At 52.9% G+C, this 24,703-nt stretch overlaps 1 protein-coding gene across 1 annotated transcript in view; it reads left to right on the plus strand.

Annotated features, from left to right (window-relative positions):
• Positions 1-24,703, plus strand: part of LOC144818836 (uncharacterized) — a 1,999,126-nt gene that overhangs the window by 1,799,449 nt on the left and 174,974 nt on the right. Inside the window, 2 exon segments of the mRNA XM_078676624.1 lie at positions 17,494-17,606; positions 17,909-18,006. Of these exon segments, the coding sequence (XP_078532750.1) occupies positions 17,494-17,606; positions 17,909-18,006 (211 nt within the window).

Here is a 24,703-nt window from a genome sequence, read left to right on the forward strand (position 1 = left end):
TTTTTGCATATCCTAGTCTTATTCCATACAGCGCTCAAGGTATACCATGACCGGAGGAACAGATCAGTTGTTCACATTGGCAATATATTACACATTCAATATTGCATTTAAAAAACAATCAACTATAAAGAAGAATTCCAGATATATAGAAAACCATAAACCAGGTGGTGTCTAACAGTGATCATGTGTGTATGTGTGGAGCTGGTGGTGCGGAGAGGAGTGCAATCCGAATGTGACGTGTCGTCGGCAACGTAAGAGTCGTAGGAGTCTTCTCGTGTGCAGTAGGGCGTAAGGGAAACTCCGTGGAAGGGGGGGGGGGGCAGGGAGGGATGGAGAAAGGGAGGGGGGAGGCTGGGAACGAGAACAATGCTAGGAGTGGCACTGGAGAGTATGGGGTAAACGCTCACGTAATACCATTCTGTAGACACACCTGGTGGTAGGCCGTCAGGGTACCATCCCACTCCAGCGCAATAGGATACATCCGGAGCCCTGCCGTCTCCTCCCGGTGCAGTGCTACACTCTCAGCTCTCGGCCAAGTATCCAGCGAGCGACGCCACTGCACCGTTTGGGGGGGCAGACTATGTTTCCATCGCCTAGTAATGAGACGTTTCGCCGTAATCAGTCCTAGATCCCAGAATCTCGCTTGGACTTTCGTCTGCTTCGTCCTTTTAAATAACCCCAACAGACAAGCTTCCCAAGTGTTTGGTAAGGAGCCCCCTGTCGCTTTCGCTAAGGCAGTCGACACTACAGTCCAATAAGGCTGCAGCAAAGTGCAGGACCAGAGGACATGCAGAAACTGTGCGTCCACAAGTCCACATTTAAGGCACGCTGTCGTAGTGAGTCCAAAGTACCGGTTAATTTTGTCCGGGGACAGATACGCTTGGTGGATCACATAATACTGGATGATCTTAAAGCGTGCATTACGCGGTACATGTAGAGTGCCAGCCAGCACCCTCGCCCACTCTTTGTCAGTCCAGTCCCGTCCCCGATCAGTCGTCCATTTGTCTCGCAGGCGCTGTGGGGAGAATTGTGTGTGTGTGTGCAACGCTTGAGCAATCCAATGTATGAATTGAGAGCCGTGTCCCATCACATGTAAGTATTGAATAAGCAGGTGCGGTGGTGGTTCCTCCGCTAGTGGTTCCCAGGCTCTCGTCAGCGTATGCATCAGTTTCGTATGCGTCAGGAATTGTCCTGCCGGTAACCCTGTGTTGTCTGCTAGCGTCCCGAAAGGGAGCAGTGCACCCTCTACAAATAGGTCGCCCAAGCTTTCCAAGTCAGCCGCTCCCCAGCTTTCCAGAAGTGGCGCCGTGAGTATCCCGGATCCCCAGGGCATGCCCAGCAGCGGCAGGTTAGGTGCGTATGGCTTTACCGCTGCAGTGAGTTTCAGGCTCCTAGGAAAGCACTTTCTCGCTACCTCAAGGTGGAGTTGGTTCTGAATGTGTGACCTAGTCAAGGGGTGAAACAATGCATGTACCTGTGGGACCGACATGATCGTCTCTGTCGTGGCCGTGTCACTCAAATTACGCCCACTCAGCCAGTAAGCCACCCATTGCAACTGTGCAGCCAGGTAATACAGTTCGTGGTCCGGGACCGACAGCCCACCACTTTCGGTCGCAGCATAAAGGGTTTTCAACGCCACTCTGGTACGGCCTTTGTTCCAAATCAGTCGCCTATGCATAGTTTCTAGCTCACGAAAGGTGCGAACCGGTACATATACCGGCAGGTTTGCATAATAATACAGTAGCCTAGGCAAAGCGATCGCCTTCGCCAAAGCTATACGGCTGGGCACATTCAGCGTGAGAGTGTTCCAGAAGGAAACTTGCGCTGTAAGCGAAGAAATCGCTCTCGTGAGGTTGCCTTCCAGGAGGTCCGTGGGGTCGCGGTACACATGGATTCCCAGATAACGGAACACTGTGGGGTACCAGAGGAGCCGCTCGCCCATTACCGTGACGTCGCACTCAGGGATGTCCGCTGCAAAAGAGTACACCCCCGACTTTGCCCAATTGATGCGCAACCCCGACATTTCGCCAAAGTTGCGGTATATGTCTGAGAGTGCGCGGGGGAAGCAGGTCAGGTCCCTGACATAAAGTAACAAGTCATCGGCATATAGCGACACCGAATGCATCCCATCCATCAACGGGATCCCCCAATTCTCGCCAGAGGCACGTAGTTGTGCTGCCAGTGGCTCCATCAAGAGCGCAAAAATCAGGGGGGAGAGAGGACATCCCTGTCTCGTGCCCCTGCGGACACGAATCGGATCTGAGAAAAGCCTGTTCGTTCGAACCCGCACTACGAGATCAGAGTAGAGGAGTTCCACCATGCGGAGGTAGGCCGCACCCAGCCCAAATTTCTCCAGCACCAGCGCTAGGTAGGGCCACTCCACTGAATCGAACGCCTTTTCAAGATCGAGGACCACACACCCCGAGTGGGGCCACCGGGTCACTGCCAGACTCTGTACCCGAAATAGCCGTCTAATGTTGTAAGACGTGCTGCGGGTAGGGACAAATCCATTTTGGTCTGCGTGCTTTAGTGCAGGGACCAAAGGTGCCAATCTCTGGGCCAGCGCAGATGCTAGGATCTTATAGTCCGTGTTGAGGAGGGCAAGTGGCCTATAGGACCCCATATTTAGTGCATCCTTGCCATGTTTCAAGAGTGAGATCACATTGGCCTCATTCAGGGACGAAGGAAGTACTGCATCCCGTATCGCCGCCGCGTACACCCGTAGCAATTCGGGAATGAGAATGGTAGAGTACGCTTAATAAAACTCCGCCGGCAGTCCATCGGGTCCGGGGGACTTGCCGTTCGAAAGAGAGTATATTACAGCTCGAAGTTCTTCTGCAGTGAACGGCGCACCCAGTTCCTCACACTGTGCAGTAGTGATCGTCGGCAATGGGAGGCCTGATAAGTACTCAGCAATCTCTATTGCAGTAGCTCTCAAGCGGGAACAGTACAAGGCCCTGTAGTGGCTCGAAAATGCCTCATGGATAGCCCTCTGGGTGTAGACCACATCGCCCTGCGCAGTGCGGATCGACATTACTGGCAACATTTGGGTGTCTCTCCTGATCAGCCAGGTCAAAAGCTTGCCAGCTTTATCTCCAGCATGATGCATGCGCGCCGAGTGTGCTGCATAGTTCAAGTTCTTCAATCTGTCAAGGAGCTGCGCGTGTTTACCGCGAGCATCAAGCAAGTCCGAGTCGTCTCCCTCCACTGCCTCCCGTTCACCCGACAGTAGTTCCGTCTCTAATTGTGTCAGTTCCCTGTCCACCGGGCGTCTTAATCCCGCCTGAGCACCCAGACAATGAGCCCTCACGACCACTTTGAATGCATCCCATTCAACCTGCGGGGTGGATGTGGTATCAGTGTTGTCTTCAAAGTACTGTAAGACACGGTTCGAGAGCAGTTCCCGGAAGGGAGCATCCAACAATACATCAGGCTGGAGGCGCCACGTGGGTACCGGCGGGTGCGGGCGCACCCAGGCGAAGTCAAGTGTGTGCGGATTGTGGTCCGAATGAGTGCGACCCAGGTACTGGGAGTCGGTGACTAAGGGTAAAAGATCGCTGGTCAGCATGAATCTGTCGAGTCTGACATGTAATGCGTGAGCGCCCAAATAGTATGAGTAAGTCCGTGTGGTAGGGTTGCGGCTGCGCCAAGCGTCAGTGAGGTCCCATTGTGTTGCCCAGTCAGCAAATGCGCGCGACATACCGTGCATCGTCGCATTCGCTAAAAGAGGGGTGGACCTATCTAACACAACATCAAGGACACAATTATAGTCGCCTCCTAGCAGAAGCGGTACTCCAGGCCATGCTGCAATTGCCGTCGATAAGTGTGTGAGGAAGCGCCCATGGTCGACGTTGGGGGAGTAAATAGGCGCTAGAGTTATGTGTTGGCCGTCTAGGTTGCCCTGAAGTAACACATATCTGCCTTCCTCATCTATGTTGTTACGCGTCATGGCAAAGGGGACCCCCGGGCGAATCCATATGAGAGCCCCACGCGCATAAGCCGAGTAGCCAGTAGCGTATATCGGCCCCCTCCAGCGGCGGCGCAGTGTGTGTGTCTCCGGTCCCGTCAGGTGCCTCTCTTGTAATAGCGCTATCTGTACCTGATGTCGCCTGAGGTACGAGTACACCTGATAGCGACGTGAGGGGGTGTGCATACCGCGTACATTCCAAGTGCAAAATTTAACCACAGCCATTGTAACATTTCTTCTCCACCACCCAGAGTCCCCACCCACCCACTGCACCACAATCTACGTCCCGCCAGTTCAAATCATCACAGAATGTCTCGCACATTGCCCACTGATTCGCCTCAACTCTCCTACACACATTAGGGGGAGGGGAAAGTTGTACCAGACCTGTAACCATAAAACACTGAATAATAATGCCAAAAGGTCGACTGCGAAACATGCCATCGTCCAAACGCTCTAATGAGCACTAACTGTTCGTGAGTTCAAAAAAGAAGGTGGGGTTCGCTGAGCACGTGTATTAAATGTACTTATGATACATGTCGTAATAACATGAGCACTCCTCCCATGCCACAGGCGTCCATTGTCGTACAGCCCAATGACAGCAAAGGCACACAGTTCCAGGCGCTGTCAAGGCGGCAGCAATCTCGCAGCCACTTCAGTTAGTTCACATGCAAGGACTTACCATTGGGGGGCAACACACCCATATCCCCCTTCGAGACCCACCAGTGACAGGGCCTTTAGCAGCAAAGGGCCAACAGCGTGCTCAGCAATCAGGGCCTGCGTCTCCGAATTCAGGCCTCTCCCCAGTGCCCGCCGAGTCTGCGCAGTAGTCTCCCCGGTCAACAATAATGCGGGGGCACTGAAGTCGTAGGGAGGTGTCGCACTCTTCTCTGCAGCAGCCAGTGAGCCCGCAACAGTGCTAATGAAGCAAATCAGCTGTCTGTGGTGTGACATCCGGGAGTTCAACCGACACCTGTGAGTCCGGTAGTCCATATATATAGTCATCATCGCTCCCCATGGCGCCAGGGCTGGCACCCGCGGTTGGGGGATCCGGCTGTGACCCGCTAATCTCCGCCACTCTGCGGATAGCTTCCTGTTGCTCCTCATGACGGTGTTCAGGGGTAGGGCCAATGGTCGCCTCTGGGTGCACCGAGCTCACCGTCGAGTGTCTCCTGCGCCGGCGTCGTCGAGCGCCCCCTCCGCGGCGGGATCTCGGGCGTGGGCCACCCGGGTCCGTGACAATTCCCGAGTCAAGCCAGGTCTCAGCAGCCTCCGGAGTATTGAAAAAGTATGTTTTGTCCTGAGCTACAACTCGTAGGCGAGCAGGGAGTAGTAGGGAGTATTTGAGTGCCATGCGGCGGAGTCGCTGTTTGACGTTCAGGAAGGAATGCCGCTGCACCTGTATTGTATAGTCCGGGAAGAACATAATTGTGGCTTTGTCCACCCTGACCTCCTCCAATTTTCTGACCTCCCGCAGGACAGTGTCCCGGTCTCGATAATTCAACACTCGGATGAGCATGGGCCGAGGGTTGGAGCCCTCAGGAGGAGGTTTAGACGGCACGCGGTGAGCGCGCTCCACCACGAAGTGCTGCGAGAGGGTACCTTCCGGGAGAATGTCCCTGATCCACCGCTCCATGTGCTCTGGCGCCTCCCGGGGTTCCCACCGTTCCGGCAGACCCACAATGCGGATGTTGTTCTGCCTCGCCCGCCCTTCCGCATCCTCCGCGCGATGCTCCAGAAATTCAACCCTGTTGAGAAGATTCTGCACATGTTTATCCATCTGGGATATTTTGGGAGTCAGGTCCGTCACTGCGGTCTCCAGCGTCGTCGTCCTCTCAGATAGCTTTTTGTGATCAGCTCGGAGATGCGTCATGTCTATAGCCACACTATCGATTTTAGACTCTAAGGAGTCGCGGGTCAGTTGCATTGATTCCTCAAGTCTTTCCATGGCCGCCAGCATCGTGTCCAGCTTGGAGGCAGTGTGGTCCGTCTCTGCCCGCTTCGCCATTTTTCCCTTCACCTGCGCGTTGCCTGTTACAGCTCTCGTTTTAGGTCCCCCCGACATGAGCGGTCGCGTCGTGACCGGTCAGTGGAGCAGTGCAAAGAGACCCTCTACGGCACAAGCAATTAGAGGCCCGTTGGAAGGAGGGGGTTAGAGAAGGTCCAAGCAGTCCAGCCAGATACCCTCCCAGGCCCTCACAGTTCCCTCATGTGTCGTGCAGGTATCGCTGCCTGACTCAGGCGGTTTGTAGCTATGGCGGGTCACTTCGTGGGTGAGCAAGCGCCTTCGCCGGGGCAGGGTATGGCCAAGGACCGCTGCTATCCCTTCACGACGGTGCAATGGGGGGGAAGAAGCGCTGCACGCGCTGGGCAGGATCTTAATGCCAGGTCAGACCAAGGTTAGTGGCGCGTTGTCAGGGGCACCCTCACAGCAGAACAAGCCTTCCAGTGCCTTCAGGACAACACATATCCTCGACCCCCTCCGCAGTGTTGGCCTCACCAAGGACCCGACAGGGCGTCGCGGTCACTGAAAGTCAGTGGGGTGGAGGGGGGAGCGCCGCGATGGTGTGGCACACTAGTCTTTCAAATACGCCCAATTTCAACTCTATGCGATTCCGGGGCGCCTCTGAGTCACCAATGTCCGCAACTCACCACCTCTGCTCGTGTCGTCATGTAGGACCTCCGGTCAGAGCGACGCCGATGTCAGCTGCCTCCAGCGCCTCTCACTGTCACCAGGTCCAACATGTAGGCCGCGTCCTCTGTCCTGGGCAGTCTCTCCTCGTAATGGTGATAGTTCCAGGGACTCGGCCCTGCGCCGCGGCTCCAGTAAGTTTGTGGGGAGGGGGGGGGGGGGCGCCTTGATGGTATGCCCCACCGTGCTTCCCACCTCGCCTGATTCAAACGACCGCTGCCCTCAGCTCCGGGCCTGTGCAGTAGGCCGCATCCCCAGGCTCGGGTAGTTCCAAGTGTCCGACGTTGGGGGCCCCGGTCAGAGGTTCCGCAGGCGGTTCCTAGGGATGGCCGGGACCCAGTCGGTTAGGCAGGCACTCCAGAGACCTCAGGAAAGCGTCGGGACGTCTCGTCCGGTTACTGCGGCGGGGGGGGAACTCCCACGCCGATCCGGGTGCCCAGGCTCCACCGCCACGCGGGCCAGCAGGGGCCGGCCACGCTCCGATCTCTGTGTCAGTCCCTGGGGAAAAGGGAGAGGGAAGTTCCGATGGCGCTCTCGCAGTCGGAGGGCGCAAGGCAGCAATGCGCTCTGGTGGGCCTAAAAGTCCGGCCGGATCCCCGGCCTCGCCTAGCTTCCCACGCCGTTCCGCAAGGAGCGCTGATCGGGCAGGCAGCGCTCGTTTCCACCGGAGCGGCTCGGAGTGAGCCAGCCGTCTCAAACTTCGGCAGGCGACGGAAAAGTACTCAGCAGCCACCCGATGGCAGTTTCAGGTGCTTGTGGGCAGAAAAGTCGGAGAAATGGCCTGTGGCAGGGGAGTCTCTCACGGAGCTCTACCCAGGCACGTCTGCCGCCATTGCGTGCTTAGCCACGCCCCCCACACTTAGAAATACTTTATATAGCACAATTTACAGTTAGGCCCTAGGGGCGCGTAAAACCATATACTAGGTAAGTTGTATAAGAACCACGACTCGGGAAAAGGAAAGGCCTAGGGCCTAGAGGATCGCTGGGGCTACACTATCTGACCCTTCGGTTAGGAGTAGGAGGCCCACAGGCGGCGCGTGCAGAGTCAGTACTCTCACACGAGTCAATAGAAAGTCAATGGGAACTTAAAAAGGTAAGTAATGAAGTTTTAGGACACCTCTGGTCTAACTAGGATTACACAACTAGCAAAACTGGACACTAGGATAGTTAATCCCTACAGGAGCACCGAAGTACTCGCGTTACCTCACCCACGGGCTGCGGGTGCATAGGTGTCAGTGTGTCGGGTTTTCTCGTCGTTCCCTATGGAGCCTTGGAAGAAGATGCTGCAGGCGACCAGGAGGAAGATGTCCGGGTGGATCCAAGGGTGGATCGGAGTTGAAGAAGACCTGAAAGCAGAGGGGACAGAGTCTAGGTCACTAGCCAGTGACCGGGTGGAACCAGGAAGGAACCAGATGTCGTCGAGGAGCAATCGGGTGCGGATGTGAAGCTTGTCATTGCAGCCACGCGGACCAGGAGGCGTCGAGGACGACCAGGTGCTGGAGAGGAGCTGTCCCACGAAGGTTCTCGCAGATGGAGTGGTCGACTTCAAGATGGGAGCCAACAAGCCTAAGCAAAGGCAACCCACACGGGATACACAAAGAGCTTCTGGTGCAGACCAGGAGGGTTTGAGGTACTTCACCTTTTCAGGGAAGCAAGTGCCAGTCTGGAGCAACCAGACCAGCGATGGATTTCAAAGAGGATCGTTGTCACAGGGCCACTAGCCAACTGGCCAGCAACCGGGACAACACGTCGAGCAGAACACAAGCAGAAGGGCCCGACGCAGATCTCGTGGAGTGTGGAGGGCTGGTCTTCGGTGCAGGTGGAGCTCGGTGTCTGGGTGTCTCAGTCCCCAGGGCACAGCTTCGAGGATGCCTCAGGAGCTGCGCTGTTAGCAAGTTGTACACTTTCCAAGTTCCCTGCTTCCATGGATTCCGACGCCTTTCACGGAGCTCGGCTGTGCTGGAGTCGTGCAGTGGGGTCAGAGGAGTCCTGGAGTCGAGGTCTTGTCGGGCTCTGTGCTCGGGTTCCGGCGGTGAACGGGGACAAAGCAAGCCGTCGAGTTGCTGGATGGTGCCTGGTTGCCCAGGGTGGTCACTCTTTGGCCACAAGGGAGATTCTTCAGGCTTCAGCTTCAGTTGAATGTGGAAGGGTCCAGAGTTTCGTCTACAGTTCGATTCCAGGATTAATCTAAAGTCCAGGGGTCCAGCTCCTACCTTTATACAACTAAAAGGGGCTGGTTTGGTTTCTAGGTCCCTCCTTTGGGTGGGACCAGGAAGGGGCGTGGTTTCTCCCCCTTTCCTTTGTCCAGTTTTGCGCCAGAGCTGGGGCTGTAGTGCCCCAGCACCGATTTGAACTGGCCTATGCACGGGGCACCTTGTGTGCCCCAGGCGGTGTCTAGTTTCATTCAGCCCTCCCGGCCCCAATCCACTATCTCCTGTCTGGGGTGGTGCTAGCACTTCCCTGTGACAGGAAACCTATTGTCCAGGCCTCCCCTGCCGGAGTTTCGTCCAGCAGCAGGAGGCCAGACTTGTGTCTGTGGGAGCAGCATCCATTTTGTGATGCTGAGGCTCTGGTTAACTTTAACCGGGATTAATTGAAGTAACATGTCTTCTTCCTCTAGAAGGGTGGAATGCTACCCCCATCGCCAGAATTGGCGAGGGGGTAGTATTCCAAAGCGTATGACACCTTACACGACATGTTTAGATAAAGCCAAACCAAAGTTAGCATTCAACCGCGAGGATTATAATGCATTTAAGAGTATAAGCTATGGCGATATCCTAGAACAGCTATAAGGACATGGTTCCGCAAGCTGCAGACAGGCTCAGCTCATGCTAGAGCACCATCTCACACTTAACCAAGCACTCTGCCTTCAGGATTGTTAAGGCCTGCCATAGGAGTGACTTATAGGTTACTGTGTGTCTATATATAAGGGTAGGTATAGGAATACTATACCTAAGCAAGGGGTGATTACACGACCTTGCCCCAGCTGAGTGAGCAGCCAGTTGTGTCAGTTTGAGTGGCCAGCCAGGGGTGACATAATACATGCTTCAGCCCCTGGTAGGCCTTGGTTACACCTATGCCCTGAGTACCTAGGGTACACTTCTACAGGGGCTGATAAGGTGAACCAGTTCCTAATTGTGTATGTACCTAGAGTACATGGATTGAATTTAGAGAGAGTGCATCTGGGCTGTGGTTCTGATTAGCAGGCCCACAGCCACATTTAAGTCGAAAAACCAGTAAAGCAAAAGCAAAAAGTGGGGGTGACCATAGGAAGCAGACCCTGCTCTCCTACATCCTTCAGCAGTGGGGAGAGCCTTGGATAGATCTATTCACCACAGAAGAGAACGTGCAATGTCATCAGTTCTGCGTGTTGGAATTTCAAAGGCGGCACTCACAAGGCTACGCTTTTCTTCGCAAGTGGAGATGCAGTCTGTTGTACGCCTTTCCGCCTATACCACTTCTGCCCAGAGTGCTGGAGAAGATCAGGCGCGACCGGGCCCAAGCCGTTCTTGTGGCTCCGTACTTGACTCGAAGATTTTGGTATCCTGAGCTACTCAGTATGAGCATCGATCCCCCGATCCGTCTGCCTCTTCGGGAGGATCTTCTGTTTTAGCAGCAGGGGACGGTTCTCCACCCGAACCTGTCCAGCCTACGCCTTCATGCGTGGAGATTGAGCAGCGACAGTTGACACCTTTCGATCTTCCTCCCGAAATCTGTGATGTCATTCTGGCAGCCAGGCGTCCCTCTACCAAAACGGTGTATGCCTGTAGGTGGAACAGATTTGTGGCATGGTGCACAGCTATGACTGTGAATCCCCTTTCTGCCCCTCTTTCTGAGGTTCTTCTGTTCCTTCTCTCTTTGGCCCAGCAGGGCTCTGCTCTGGGCACTATCAAAGGTTATCTTTCGGCCATCACTGCCTTTCTACGGCTTCCAGATCAGCCATTTCTTTTGAAGTCCCGAGTTGTTAACCATTATCTTAAAGGTTTTACACATACGTTTCCACTGGTACCCTTCATAATGACTCAGTGGGACTTAAATCTTGTCTTGATTTTTCTGATGTGCGCTCCCTTTGCGCCACTTCATAACTGTCACTTATCTTCTTATTCTCAAGACAGCTTTCCTGGTAGCTATCACCTCTGCCAGAAGAGTGAGTGAGCTCCAGGCTCCTTCTTCCAAACCTCCTTTCCTTTCTGTTCATCCGGACAAGGTGGTTCTAAGGACCCGTCCTTCTTTTTTGCCAAAGGTTGTCACCCCTTTCCACTTCAGGCAGACCATCACTTTGCCCACCTTCTTTCCGCCTCCACATCCTTCAACGGAAGAGGAGAGGCTCCACCGTCTGTACCCGAAACTTGCGCTCGCATTCTATCTGCAGGGTACACAGCAGTTCCGGGTGGATGATCAACTCTTTGTTGGCTACATGGGCGCCAAAAGAGGTCGGGCGTTGCACAAACGGACCGTGAGAAGTTAGTCTGGCATATGATGTCCACTAGTTCTAGTGGGCACCTTGCACCAGTCTAATCGACCCTTATTGATGGTGATTGTAAAGTCAACCTTATAGAAAGCTATCCTAGGGGTAGCAAGGGCGAGCAGTCTTCAGGCTAAGACTTCAGTGAGCGAATTAAGCCAGTTGTTTTACCAATTATAATCTCTTGAGTACCGAATGAAAGCACACCACACAAGGTATATATCAAATATATATGTATTTATTCTAAACACAACCCCTCTGCACTCTTTATGAGATCATAGGTAAAAGTACAATACAAGGAACTTAATTAGCAAACGATAAGTTGCACAGTATATGTTTTGCCCTAGGGGCCTCACAAACCATATACTAAAATAGTGGTATAAGAACCACGTGTGGAATAGAAAGCAGGCCTAGGGCCTGTGGAATCGCTGGGGCTTCTAGGAACAACCAACGGTTAGGAAGTAGGAGGCCCACGGGAGACGTGTGCAGTGTCTAAACACATCCGCGGGTTACCATTGACTTTCTATGGGAAACGAACAAGTTACAAATGTACAATTTAAGGACACTTCCGGATAGACTACGATGAAACCCTTTTAAACTAGGACACTTCGAGAGTCAAGACCCACGGGAGCACAAGAGTACTCATGTTACCTCACCCAGGGAAGCCGGGTGCATAGGTGTCTTTTCGTGTCCGGTTTCGTCGTTGTTTTCAACGGAGAGCTGCAAAGAAGTGCTGCATGCGACCAGAGGAAAAGTGTCTGGGTGGATCCAAGGGTGGATCGAAGATCTGAAGAACCCGAAAACAGAAGGGACTGAGTCTGGGTCATTTGCCAGTGACCAGGATGGCGATGGAAAGCTGCCAGCCAATGTCGGGTGATTTCAGGGGAAAAGGTGAAGTTTGTCTCTTCAGCCACAAGGTCCAGGAGGCGTTGACGACGACCAGGAGCTGGATTCGAGCTGTCCAACGAAGGATCTAATTGACTGCAGTGTCGGTATCCGGATTGGACCCAACAAACCTTGGCAAACGCAACCCACGCAGGATGTCGAGATTGGCTTTGGTGCAGACCAGCAAGGTCTGTGGCGCTTCTCCTTTGCAGGGAAGCTGGAGTAACCAGGAAAGCAAGTTAAATTCAAGATTGGTCTTCTCGGGGGCTCACTAGCCAGCGGGCCAGGAACCGCGAAGACGCGTTGAGCGGAAATGCACTAAGCGGGCCCACAGGACACTCGTGGAGTGTGGGCCTCTGGGCTTCAGTGCAAATGGTGCTGGGGCTTCAAGCACCCCAATGCACAACTAAGGGGTACCTCGGGAAGTAGGTGCAGCTTGCAAAATGCAGGATGTCCAGGAGTTCCGATCCCACGTCTCTCATGTCCGCCACGGGTCTCAGCTTTGCTGTGAGCGAAGGTCGGGGTCAGATGTCTGGAAGTCCGAATTCTGTGTCGCAGATTCTTCGGAATCCGGCAGGAGCCTCGAAAATGCAGACCGGCAAAGTTGCTGTTGTTGCTTTTTGAACAGGGTGGTCACTCCTTGACCACAAGGGAGCTGTCTTCCAGTCGAAATGGAATGTCGAAGGTCCAGGATATATGTTTCAGAGTTTCGTCCAGGGTAATCAAAAGTCCTGGGGACTGGGGTTTTATACTTATAGTAAGTTTAGGGGTTGGACTAACTTTAAGGTCCCACCTATGGGTGGACCTGGGGTGGGGGTGGTTACACCCCTTCCCCTTTGTCCAGTTTTGCGCCAGAGCTGGTGCTGAGTGCCCCAGCAACTGGTTTGAACTGGGAAATGCATGGATTACCTGGTGTGCCCCAGGCAGTGTCTGGAAAGCATTCACTGAATGCAGCCCTCCCTGCCCCAATACACAAAGAGCCTGTCTGGGAAGGTGCCAGCACCTCCCTGGGCAGGAAACCTATTGTCCAGGCCTCCCCTGTCGGAGTTTCATCCAGCAGCAGGAGGGCAGACTCGTGTCTGTGGCAGCAGCATCCATTTCTTGATGCTGAGGCTCTGTTTAACTATAACCGGGTAAACCAGTAACTACATGTCTTCTCCCTCTAGAAGAGTGGAATGCTTCCCCCGCCGCCAGAACTGGTGGGGGTTAGTATTCCAAAGTGTTTGACACCATACACAACATGTTTTGATAAAGCCAAACCAAAGTTAGCATTAACCTCTAGGATTATAAATGCACTTAAGAGTATATGGTATGGCTATATCATAGAACAGCTATAAGGAGATGGTTCCGAAAGCTGCAGAGGGGCTCAGCTCATGCTAGGGCACCCTCTCACATAAAACCAAGCACTCTACCTCCAGGATTGTCGAGGTCTGCCTTAGGAGTGGCTTATAGGTGTATATGTGTCTGTATATGCATATAGATATAGGTATACTATATCTAAGTAAGGGGTGATTACACCACCTTACCCAGGCTGTGTGAACAGACTTGTGGTGTCAGTTTGGAAGGCAAACCAGGGGTGGCATAATACATGCTGCAGCCCCTGGTAGGCCTAGGGTGCACCTATGCCCTGGGTACCTAGGGTACTGTTAGAATTGGGGGTCTCTGGTTGGCGCAAGTATGCACTTCTGACAAGCAGGGACCCTCTCCTCTAAGTCAGGGCGAAGGATGACCCCTTAGAATTACCCTTGCTCACCCTTTAGGTGCGTGGCGTGAGCAGCCAAGGCTATTCTTCAGGCGCTATGGAGTTAAGCATTTGTAATGACACACACAGTAAAATGTACCAATCCCCCCACAAATGGACACCAGGCAAGTATTATATATAAAAATACGTTCCTTTATGTAAAAATATATATATGTAGATCAGGCTTATCACAAGACCATAGGTAACGCTTTTCTTAACCACAAGGTTGTAAAGAGGTAAGTGTTCTCTTTGTTGCAATTCAGTTTTAGTTCAGTTCTTCATAGGGGCCACAGTTCTCCCAATACACTCTTTGGGGCACCTTCACGCAGTTCCTGTCTATCCGTGCGCTTCCTAGCGCTCCGGTTCGTTCCCGGCTCGAAATACGGGCCCGGCCTGCCAAAGCTCACGCTTCTCGCTTATGGCGCGGCCGGGTCGGGGAAAGAGTACGAGTCGTACCGTGGTGTGCGACTCGTACGGGTTGGGAGCGCAGGCTTAGGAAGCTACCAGGAGCCCAGGTGCATGGAGCGGTGCGAGCCTCGATGGAGGGGCGGCTCGTACCGCGGTTCGAGGCACACGCTGCGGGGCTCGCGGGCACTGCAGCGGGACACAGAGCGGTGCGAGCCTTGCAGGAAGGGCGGCTCGTACCGCGGGGGGGGGTCACAGTACCTCAGAAGTCCTTTGTGAAGGCGGGGAGGCCAGACGTACCGGTGCAATTACCGCGCACAGTGCTAAAGGGGAAAGAACGTTGCGGGGCCCTAGCCCGTGGTGAGCACTGTGCGTGGGCGAGTGGCGTTGTTTTCCCACGAAGGCAGATGCGGGGCACGCAGCGGCTCCGGGCAGAGCGAGGCTGGCACCCGAGGCGTCCGGGCTTCGATGGGTCTGTTCTCTGGGTCTGGTGCAGACGTCAGGCGGGAGCGTGGGGGGGTGACCAGCGAGCCTCCAACGGCGGTGATGTGGCGATCTCCCTCAGCGGGGGGAGAGCGGCTCGACGGAGCGGGGCTCTCCCTCGATGGGGACACAGTAGATCACGGCCTCGAGGAGGGGCTGGGGGGGCACCCAAGGTCACGGCAGCGAGCCTCCAAGGCGAGGTGACACGGCGATTTCCCTCAGCGGGGGGAGAGCGGCTCGATGGAGCGGGGCTCTTCCTCGACGGGGAAACACAGTTTAGTCACGGCCTCACGGAGGGGCTTGGGTCACCAAAGATCACGGCTCCGGCGGGGCAGAAGTCCTTTCAAACGAGCAGAGAGAAGGTTGAGCCAGATGATCCTGTGGCTCAGGTCAGGGGGCAAGCTCAGTCAAGCCCTTGGAGAAAGTTTCAGCAGAAATCAGCAAAGTCTTTTTATCAAGTCTTTTCCTCTCCTTCCTCAGCAAGGCAAGCAGCAGGCCAGTCCTTCCAGCGTCTTCTTCTCCTTCTAGTAGGGCAGAGGTTCATTGTGGGAAACAGGATTCTGATTTACAAGGAGCAGGGCTCCTACTTTTATACAGCATTTCTTTTGTCTTTTCAGGCCAGGGGGGCCTTTTCATAACTTCATTCAGTCTCTGAGCACTTGTTGGGTGTACTTCTGGTTTCTGCTTTCAGTGTGAGGGGCAGGCACATGAGACGCTCCACAGGAGGTGGAGCCAGCATTGTGTGGACAGGGGCAGCCAGGAGTACCTTGATGTCAGTGCTTCGCCCTTCCTGGGCCAGGTGCCGGCTGAGTCATCAGTCGCTCCCCAGGGGGCGGAGCCAGCATTGTGGTGGCAGAGCACAGCCCTATTAAGAGTCCAGGGGCACTCCTACCTCCCACTAAGGTGTAATCCTTGCATTCACCACCTGTCATCCCCCAGCCCTGTCACTCACACATCCCAGACAGTCAGATACACATACTAGCAGAGGCGGGCTGAAATGGTTAGGCAAGCAAATGCTAACTTTCTAAAAGTAGCATTTGCAAACACAGGATATTAAAATAAACTTTACTAAAAGAAGTATTTTATTATTCTGAGTCCAGGCATACTAAACTTTATTTTCTACCATGTTCCCTGAGCCTGCTGGGATTATAGAGTGTAATAATTCCAGCAGCCCATCTGGCCTAAGGAGAACAGGTAGCCTTACAATAGTGAAAAACTAATTTGGCTGTAATTCACTATTAGGACATGCCACAACATCAGAGCATGTCCTACCTTACACTTACAATGCACCCTGCCCTTGGGCCTACCATAGGGGTGACTAATATGAAGTTAAGGGAAGGTTTAGGGTCTGGCAAGTGTGTGCACTTGCCCAGCCAGCATGACAGTACCAGACTGCACGCAGGTTCTGCAATGGCAGACCCTAGACACATTTTAAAAGGCTGCTTCTGTGGGTGGTGCAACCAGCGCTGCAGGCACACTAGCAGTATTTGCATTCACAAGCCCTGGCACTCCTGGTGCACTTTACTGGGGATTGACAGTAAATCCAATGAACCAATCAGGGAAATCAATCACATATACATTTTACATTGGGAGAGCATATGCACTTTAGCACTGGTCAGCAGTGGTAAAGTGCCCATAGTCATTAAACCAACAAAAACAGGTCGGAGAGAATATTGGGGGAAGGCAAAAAGTTCAGGGATGATCCTGCCAAGAGGGCCAAGTCCAACAGGTACACTATACAGGGGCTCACACGGGTGACCCAGTAACCAATCTGGTCTGTACCTAAAGTACATGGTATCAATTTAGAGAGAGAACAGCTGGGCTGTGGGCCTGATTAGCAGCTCCACAGCCACAATAAAGTCGAAAAACCAGAGAATCACAGGAAAAAGTGGGGGTAACCATAGGAAGCAGACCCTACTCTCCTACACGAACCATCTCCAGGTGGGTTGTTTTGTGCATCAAAGCATGTTACTCCTTGGCCAAGAAGGAGCCTTCTGTGGGGCTGCATGCCCATCCGACCAGGGCAACTGCAGCCACTGCTGCCTTAGGACGTGGTGTCCACTTGCAGGATATTTGTCAGGCAGATGTGTGGGCCTAGTTGCACACGTTTACGAAGCACTACTGCCTTGACAGTCTGGTCCGGAGAGACGGCTTCTTTGGCCTTTCTTTGTACCGTGACTTTCTGGTGTAATCTTGTTCGCAGACCCACCAGTGAGGTTAGTATTGCGGGGGTCTCTATTCTAAGGTAAGTAATCTATCACTAACGTGTCTCTTTCAGATGCACAAGTTACTACTTGTGTAATGATATATTTGTAAGAGACATTAGTTAGTGATAGATTCGATTACTGACCCACCCATCCTCCCCATTCTGCGAACTGATTACTAGGGTTAAGGTCATCCCCTTTTAGGGCCCTATTTTATGCACCACTTGTCAGTATCTTGCATGGCTCTGCGTTTTGGCGTGGAATAGTTGTGTACAGAACGGACGTCCGCGCGCATGGGTTGCGCCTAAGTACTCTCCGTGATGTCATCTCGGCGCCTGCAACTCCAGTGACGTTCGCGGAGCCGCAGGTCACCACCTGCTGGCGCGCACTGTTACTGCTAAGCAGAAAAACTTTCCAGATCAGTTTGACGCCTGGGGATATTCCAAGGTAAGGAATCTATCACTAACTAATGTCTCTTACAGATACATTGTTACACAAGTAGTAACTTGTGCTTCAGGTAAATAGCTTTTTCACTTTTTTTTTTCCATGCTAAATGAGCAACACATAAGAACAGTCTTTTTATTTGGCAGATTTTGTAAAAGTCTTTGTCCATTTATGCCCCCTTTCATTTCTCCTCGCCCCTTGAACCCATAGGTCAAGTTGGAGACTGGTTGCAAACCATACATGGAAGAAATTGATCAGCTCAAAACTCAGCTAGTGAAAATGAGTATGGAAAAAACAAAACTGTCTAAATATACAGACCAAGAGTAAGTTTTAGCAGATTTTGTGCAATCTACTTGATATGATATAATTTTTAATAAACAATTCTCAATAGGTTTGTGAAAAGTGGAAAGGTTCTCTGAACCTTTTTTCATTTGTACATTATAATACAATATATTATTGTTGTATATATTGCTAATACCTGTAATACTGGGGATGATCACTGTAATATTGAAGAATATTTTAATTATCATCTTGAGACATATTGATTCATGTATTGGTAATGTTAATTTCAAGTATCCACTTCCAAAGTTACATATGATGTGGTTTGTGTTTTTTCCTTCCACAGACTTACTTTCTTAAAATCATCTGTGGAAGATAAAGAGGAACAGATAAGGACATTAAGAGAACAACTGAGGCGGGTACGTCAAGACCAAGATACCACAGGTAAGTTGATATGTATTTTGGCTAGTTTTCTGTTGTCATGGAAGTGAGAGGCTTTCTGGTATTATGCATTGCCACCTTCTGAATGTTTTTAAAATGTTTGCAGGTTTTTATATTTTTTTAAAGTCATATATCTGAAAGCCTGAATCCGGAAAGTTTTTCGTCAGCAGTACCACTGCGCGTTGGAAGGTGGCGTCGGTGAACTCCACGTTTGGTGTCGTGGTCGCCGGGATGACATTGCGATAGCTACATAGACGCCACCCTCGCGCGCTGACGTCAGTTCTTTCTTTCTCCGCGCCAGCAAGGGCAGATATAGAGGGAGCAGTACCTCCAATCACTTTTTTCTTGACTTTTGTCGACTTCGTTTTTTGAGTCCATTGACTCTTGGTGCACGAGGAATGCCCGGCTTCAAGGCATGCGGTTCCTTTAACCAACCGATGTCGGTGACTGATCCGCATCGCGTGTGTCTCTACTTCCTGGAGCACAACCATGACCCTAAGTTGTGCTCCGTCGCTCAAGGCACCGGTCGCATGGGATGTCAAGGGACCGATCGCGGAGTCGTCATCACTCCTCTTCCAAGTGTTCACACTCTGGGTCAGGTAAGTCGAAGCATAAGAAGAAGTCCAAGAAGCATTGTCGCTCTTCGACTTCCCCCCCGACGCGACGAAGGTTATGGGTGGTGCTGCTCTTGCGGCTCTGTGTGCGGAGCCTACAGGGTCGACTCTGGCCTTCCCGGGAGCGACCCCTTCCCAGCTTTGTCAATTTTACGAAGCGATACATGGCATCTTTGGGCATCCCAACTCCAGCAGCGTGCCTTCGTGACCCGGCTTCTTCAGCCTCAGTACCGCAAGGCCCCCTCGATCCAGACCTGGATCCAGATCGGTGCCGGTTGACCTAGTTACACTTACACCAGCACAGATTCTACTGGCACCACGCCCAAAGCCGACATCTGCGTCCGCCCGATGTTGACACAGAGTCGGACCGGCGTCGACTGACGCCGGATCCGGCACTGATGGGTACGTTTGTGCCTGCGTTCGACCCTGGCCCTTTTCAGCCAGATTGGCTGCCAGAAGAGGGTGAGGAAGACTGGGAGGGGTCTGGTGACCCTTTAACAGACAAGTTGGATTATGTCCTGACTGGACAGAGGAACTTGGAGATGCCAGTGGTCTGGATACCTCCACAGACTTAGGCATGTAGTCTCCTCCTACCGTGGCTACGGAGGAGGGACTGTCATACGCAGTGGTGTTGCGTAGGGCAGCCGAGGCTCTCCACCTTGACCTACCTACGGTGGTAGTCAGGATTAACCGCGTGACAGAGGTACTTGAGCCGGCAGTGAGCTCTTCGGAGCCCCTGCTGACATTCAATGAATCCCTAACAGACATCCTTCTGGGCACCTGGTCCAGGCCCAACACAGGGACTCCTGTGGTTAGGATGATTGCCCGATGCCACCGCCTGGCCCCGGCGACCCCACTTTCCTCTCCCAACACCCCACCCCTGAGAGCTTAGTGGTCCAAGCCTCCATATCCAAATTCGCCTTCCCTAAGGCTCCACCTGATAGGGAATCCAAAAAGCTGGACCTACTTGGAAAGAAAATGTTTTCTTCCTCCAGCTTGGGACTGCGGTCGGTAAACACTGTATGTCGGGCCATTATTACCACTCTGTGTGGGATATGGTAGGCAAGTGCTGCCTGAGTGCCCGGAGGAGGGCCGGGCCGGGCTCTCCCGTGCAGTTGCCGAGGGGAGAGATGCAGCAAAGTTTACCATCCGCTGTGGACTGGACACCGCTGACACGCTGGGTAGGACGATTGCAACGTCGGTAGCCCTTCGACGCTACGGCTGTCTGAGGTAGACTGGTTTTTCTAGGGATGTCCAGAATACCATGATGGTCCTGCCTTTTGATGGGCGTCGCCTGTTCAGCGACAAAGCAGACAGTGTGCTGGAGCGCTTCAAGGACTCTCGGGCTATGGCCAAGTCCTTGGGCCTCTCCACCACCACCACTGTCTGCTTTTCGCCCCTTTCGTGGCTACGGAAGGGGTGTCTCACTACGTTTCTTCGAAGGCCACAGGCTGGCACAAGCTGTTCAGCCCCAGCGCGGCCGGGGACATGGGAACCACCGCCGTGGTTCTGGGGACCAGCCGGCGGTCCATTCCACCGCCGGACCCTCTGCAGCAGCCTCCAAACCCTCCTAGTATGACCTTTCAGGCCAATCACACGCCAGTGGGTGGCAGGATTCGCCATCACCTCCCCCACTGGTGTACTATCCTGTCAGCCTGGTGGGTTTTGCAAATAGTCCAAAGGGGCTACTCCCTCAAACTCAAGACTACCCCTCCAGCCATGCCAACCCCAGTACCATTGCATATCGGGGGATTATTTGGCACTTCTTCAACAGGAAGTCGCTGCCCTCTTGGCCAATGGGGCCATTGAGCGTGTTACTGCACCAGAAGTAGGCCGTGGTTGTTATTCCCACTACTTTCTGGGGCCCAAGAAAGATAAGGGCCTGCGTCCTATCTTGGACCTCAGGAACGTCAAACGGTTCCTCCGGAAGTAGAAATTCAAGATGTTAACTCTGGCTTAGGTCTTGTCTGTCCTCGACCCTGGAGACTGGATGGTAGCGTTGGACCTGCAGGATGCATACTTCCACATTCCTGTCCTGCCATCCCCCAGGTGTTACCTGCGGTTCACGGTAGGCCACGAGCACTTTCAGTTTACCGTGCTGTCCTTTGGCCTCACCAGCACCCTTCGGGTGTTCACGAAAGTGATGGTGGTGGTCGTAGCTCATCGCCGCAGATCAGGGGTTCCAATCTTTCCCTATCTCAAAGACTGGCTGTTGATGGCGGGCTCGCCCCGGACAGTCTTCTCCCACCTCCAGACTACGGCCGACCTCCTGCAGTTGCTGGGGTTCTCCATCAATGTGCTGAAGTCACACCTGATTCCCTCTCAGAAGCTCCTCTTCATCAGGGCGGTTCTGGATATGACCCACTTTCTGGCCTATCCTCCTGCACGGCGAGTCCAGGATATTCAGGCTAGGATTCCGATCTTTCAGCCTCTATTCTGGGTTTCGGTCATAATGACCCTGGGGCTTCGGGGCCTCATGGCCTCCTGCATCCTGCTGGTCACTCATGCCAGATGGCATATGTGAGAAGTTGGCCTGATATATAGTGCTCACTATTCTAGTGATCACTTTGTATCATACCAAACAACCCTTATTGATGATTGGTTGTAAGTCAACCTTATTAGACCAGCTATCCTAGTAGCGTGGACAAGAGCAGTCTTTAGGCTAAACTCTAGAGGGCGTGTTAAGCCAGCTGTTTTACCATCACATATACCCCTTGAACACCAAGTGAAAGGACACCACACAAGTTATTATAAAAATATAGGATATTTATTAATAACAAGTCTACCCTGAACTCTTTATGAGTCAGGGAGCTAAGCACAATACAAAACTCTTATTAAAATACTTCAAGTTGCACAATTTACACAAATGCCCAAGGAGCACGAAAAACCATATACACAAAAAGTGGAATGCAAAATACTAGCAGGTAAGTAACAAGATCCAGAGACTTCAGGATCGCTAGGACTACACTACTGAACCCTAAGGTTAGGAGCAGGAGGCCTAGGGAGATCGGGTGCAGAGCTTGCACTCTCACGCGGGAAGAAGTCTATGGATGCTAGCGTTTCTAAAGTTACTGTTTCCGGACGAATCCGACTAGGTAGACTCAAAACGAAAAAAGATCTGGACACTTGGATAGTGAACCTGTGCTGGAGCACCGAGATACTCAAGTTACCTAGCCCAGGGGCCGCGGCTGCATAGGGTTCAAAAGACGTCGGGAATCCTCGTTGAAGTCTATGGAGCCTGAAAGAAGAAGTTGCTGGCAGGCGACCAGTGAAGATGTTCGGAGTGATCCAAGCCTGGATCGGAGTTGAAGACGACCTGAAAGCAGAGGGGACTCAGTTCTTAATCACTAGCCAGTGATTGAGTGGGCACCAGGATGGCACCGGATGAGGGCACCTCGATCAGGTGAGTGTGCGACGCTGGACTCTTCAGGCACCCGGACCAGGAGGCGTTGTCGGCGACCAGGCTGGAGGTACGAGCTGTCCCACGTAGGTGTCTGCTGTCGGCGATGCTGGATCCGAGGTTGGAGCAACAAGCCTTGGCAAAGGCAAGCCCACGCGGTGAAGACAAGATGGTGTCTGGAGTGGACCAGGAGGGTCCGGGGTGCTCCTCCCTTGGAAGGGAGCAAGGGCCAGTCTGGAGCAACCAGACCAGCGGTGAAATCGTCGTGGTACGTCGTCAGGAGTGCTTGGAATTATGTGAGCTGGTGCTCTGGCATGAGCTGAGCCCGTTTGCAGCTTGCGGAACCAAGTCCTAATAGCTGTTCCATGATAACGCTATACCATATACTCTTAAGTGCATTATCAACCTCGCGGTTAAATGCTAACTCTGGTATAACATTATCAAAACATGTCGAGTAAGGTGTCATACGATTTGGAATACTACCCCCTCGCCAATTCTGGCGACGGGGGTAGCATTGCACCCTTCTAGAAGGACACGACATGTATGTAACTGTGAACCCCGGTTAAAGTTAACTCGAGCCTCAGCATCACAAAATGGATGCTGCCACCACAGACACAAGTCTGACCTCCTGCTGCTGGGAGTCCTTCCAGCGAGGATGGCCTGGACAAAGTGTTTCCTGCCTTGGGAGGTGCTAGCACCACCCCAGACAGGATTTTGTGTATTGAGGTAGGGAGGCCTGAAAGGAATGAGACATGCCTGGGGCACACAAGGTGCCCTGTGCATACACCGGTTCAAACCAGTTGCTGGGGCATCCCTGCCCCAGCTCTGGCGGGAAACCGGACAAAGGATAGGGGATGTAGCCACCCCCCTTCCTGGTCCCACCCAGGGGAGGGACCTAGTCAGTAGTGCAGCCCCCTTTAGGAGAATAAAGGTAGGAGCTGGTCCCATTTCAAATTAGATTATCCTGAACTATTCAACAAGAAGAAACTCTGGACTTCGACGTTCTGCTCCACAGAAGACTGAATAATCTCCCTTGTGGGCAAGGAGTGTCCACCCTGCAACTGCAGGCATCTTCAAGCGTCCAGCGGCTTCACTTTGTCATCTTCCCTCGAGGATCCAGACTTCAGAGCCCGACGAGACCCTGATTCCCAGACCTCTCCGACCTCAACTCACATCTGCAGCAAAGCTGAGACCTGTGGGTGCGATGAGACACGTGGGACCGGCCATCTTGAACGAACCTGCACTTAGCTTCCAGCACGACTCCCGAGATAAACTCGACCAAGTGCTTTGGGGATTGAGAAGCCCCAGCCCCGAGCAGCCCCTGCACCGAAGATCAGCCCTCCAGCATCCACGAGATCTGCGTGGGGCCCTTCTGCTTGTTTGCTGCTCGACGCGTTGTCTGGTCACTTGCCGGCTGGCTAGTGGCCTCCTAGACGACGAACCTTTGAATATTTGCTGCTGGTCTGGTTGCTCCAGACTGGCCCTTGCTCCCTTCCAAAAGAGGGGCACCCCGGACTCTCCTAGTCCGCACCAGACGCTTTCTTCACTCACCGCGTGGGTTGCCTTTGCCAAGGCCTGTTGACGCCGATTCCGGATCCAACACCGCCGACAGCGAGAGCCTGCGTGGGACAGCTCGTGCCTCCATCCTGGTCGTCGAAGACGCCTCCTGGTCCACGTGCCTGCAGAGTCAAGCGTCCACTCTTCACCTGATCGCGACGACGACATCTGGTTCCTTCCTTGTCCCACTCCAGTCACTGGCTAGTGACTGTGAACATTGTCCCCTCTGCTTTCAGGTCTTCTTCTTCAACAATCCACCCTTGGATTGCACCAGACATCTTCCTCCTGGTCGCCTGCAGCATCTTTTCTTTCAGGCTCCATTGACTTCAACGCGTGAACCCGACGCACTTTGACACCTATGCACCCGCGGCCCGTGGGTGAGGTAACAAGAGCATTTCGGTGCTCAAGGGTAGTTTAACTGTCCTAGTGTCCAGTTCCACAGTCGTTTTAGTCCTACCTAGTCAGGATTGTCCGTACTCACCTTTAACTTGAACTGTACGGTCCATAGACGTTGTTACGCATCTCGCGTGTGAGTTCACACTCTGCACACGCGTTCCGTGGGCCTCCTATTACTTACCTGAAGTTAGTGTAGCGTGGTCCCATCGATCCTAGTGCCTCTGGACCGCTCCATTCCTTTTATCGACTCTCACATTCCACTTACTTAGTATATGGTTTGTCGTGCCCCTAGGGCACCATTGTAATTCTGTGCAACTTGTAGTGTTTTTCGTAAGAGACTGTCATGTGCTTAGCCCTCTGACCTCATAAAGAGTTCAGAGGTGTTGTTATTAATAAATATACTGTTTATTTTCATAACAACCTGTGTGGTGTCCTTTCATCTGGTATTCAAGGGGTTATATTGTGGTAAAACAGCTGGCTTCACATGCCAAAAGAGTTTAGCCTAAGACTGCTTTGTCCATGCTACCATTAGGATAGCTGGTCTATAAGGTTGACTTACAACCAATCACCATAAGGGTTGTTTGGACTGATACAAGGTGATCACTAGAACTAGTGAGCATCATATCAGGCCAACTTCTCACAGACCCTATGTCAGGAGGCCCTGCGCCTCTGGACATGGCTGGAACATTAGGGCATTTCCCTTGTGGGGCAACACCTGGCAGGTTCACTGAAC

This window comes from Lissotriton helveticus, chromosome 2_1 (assembly GCF_964261635.1).
Source record: "Lissotriton helveticus chromosome 2_1, aLisHel1.1, whole genome shotgun sequence".
Lineage (NCBI taxonomy): Eukaryota > Metazoa > Chordata > Amphibia > Caudata > Salamandridae > Lissotriton > Lissotriton helveticus.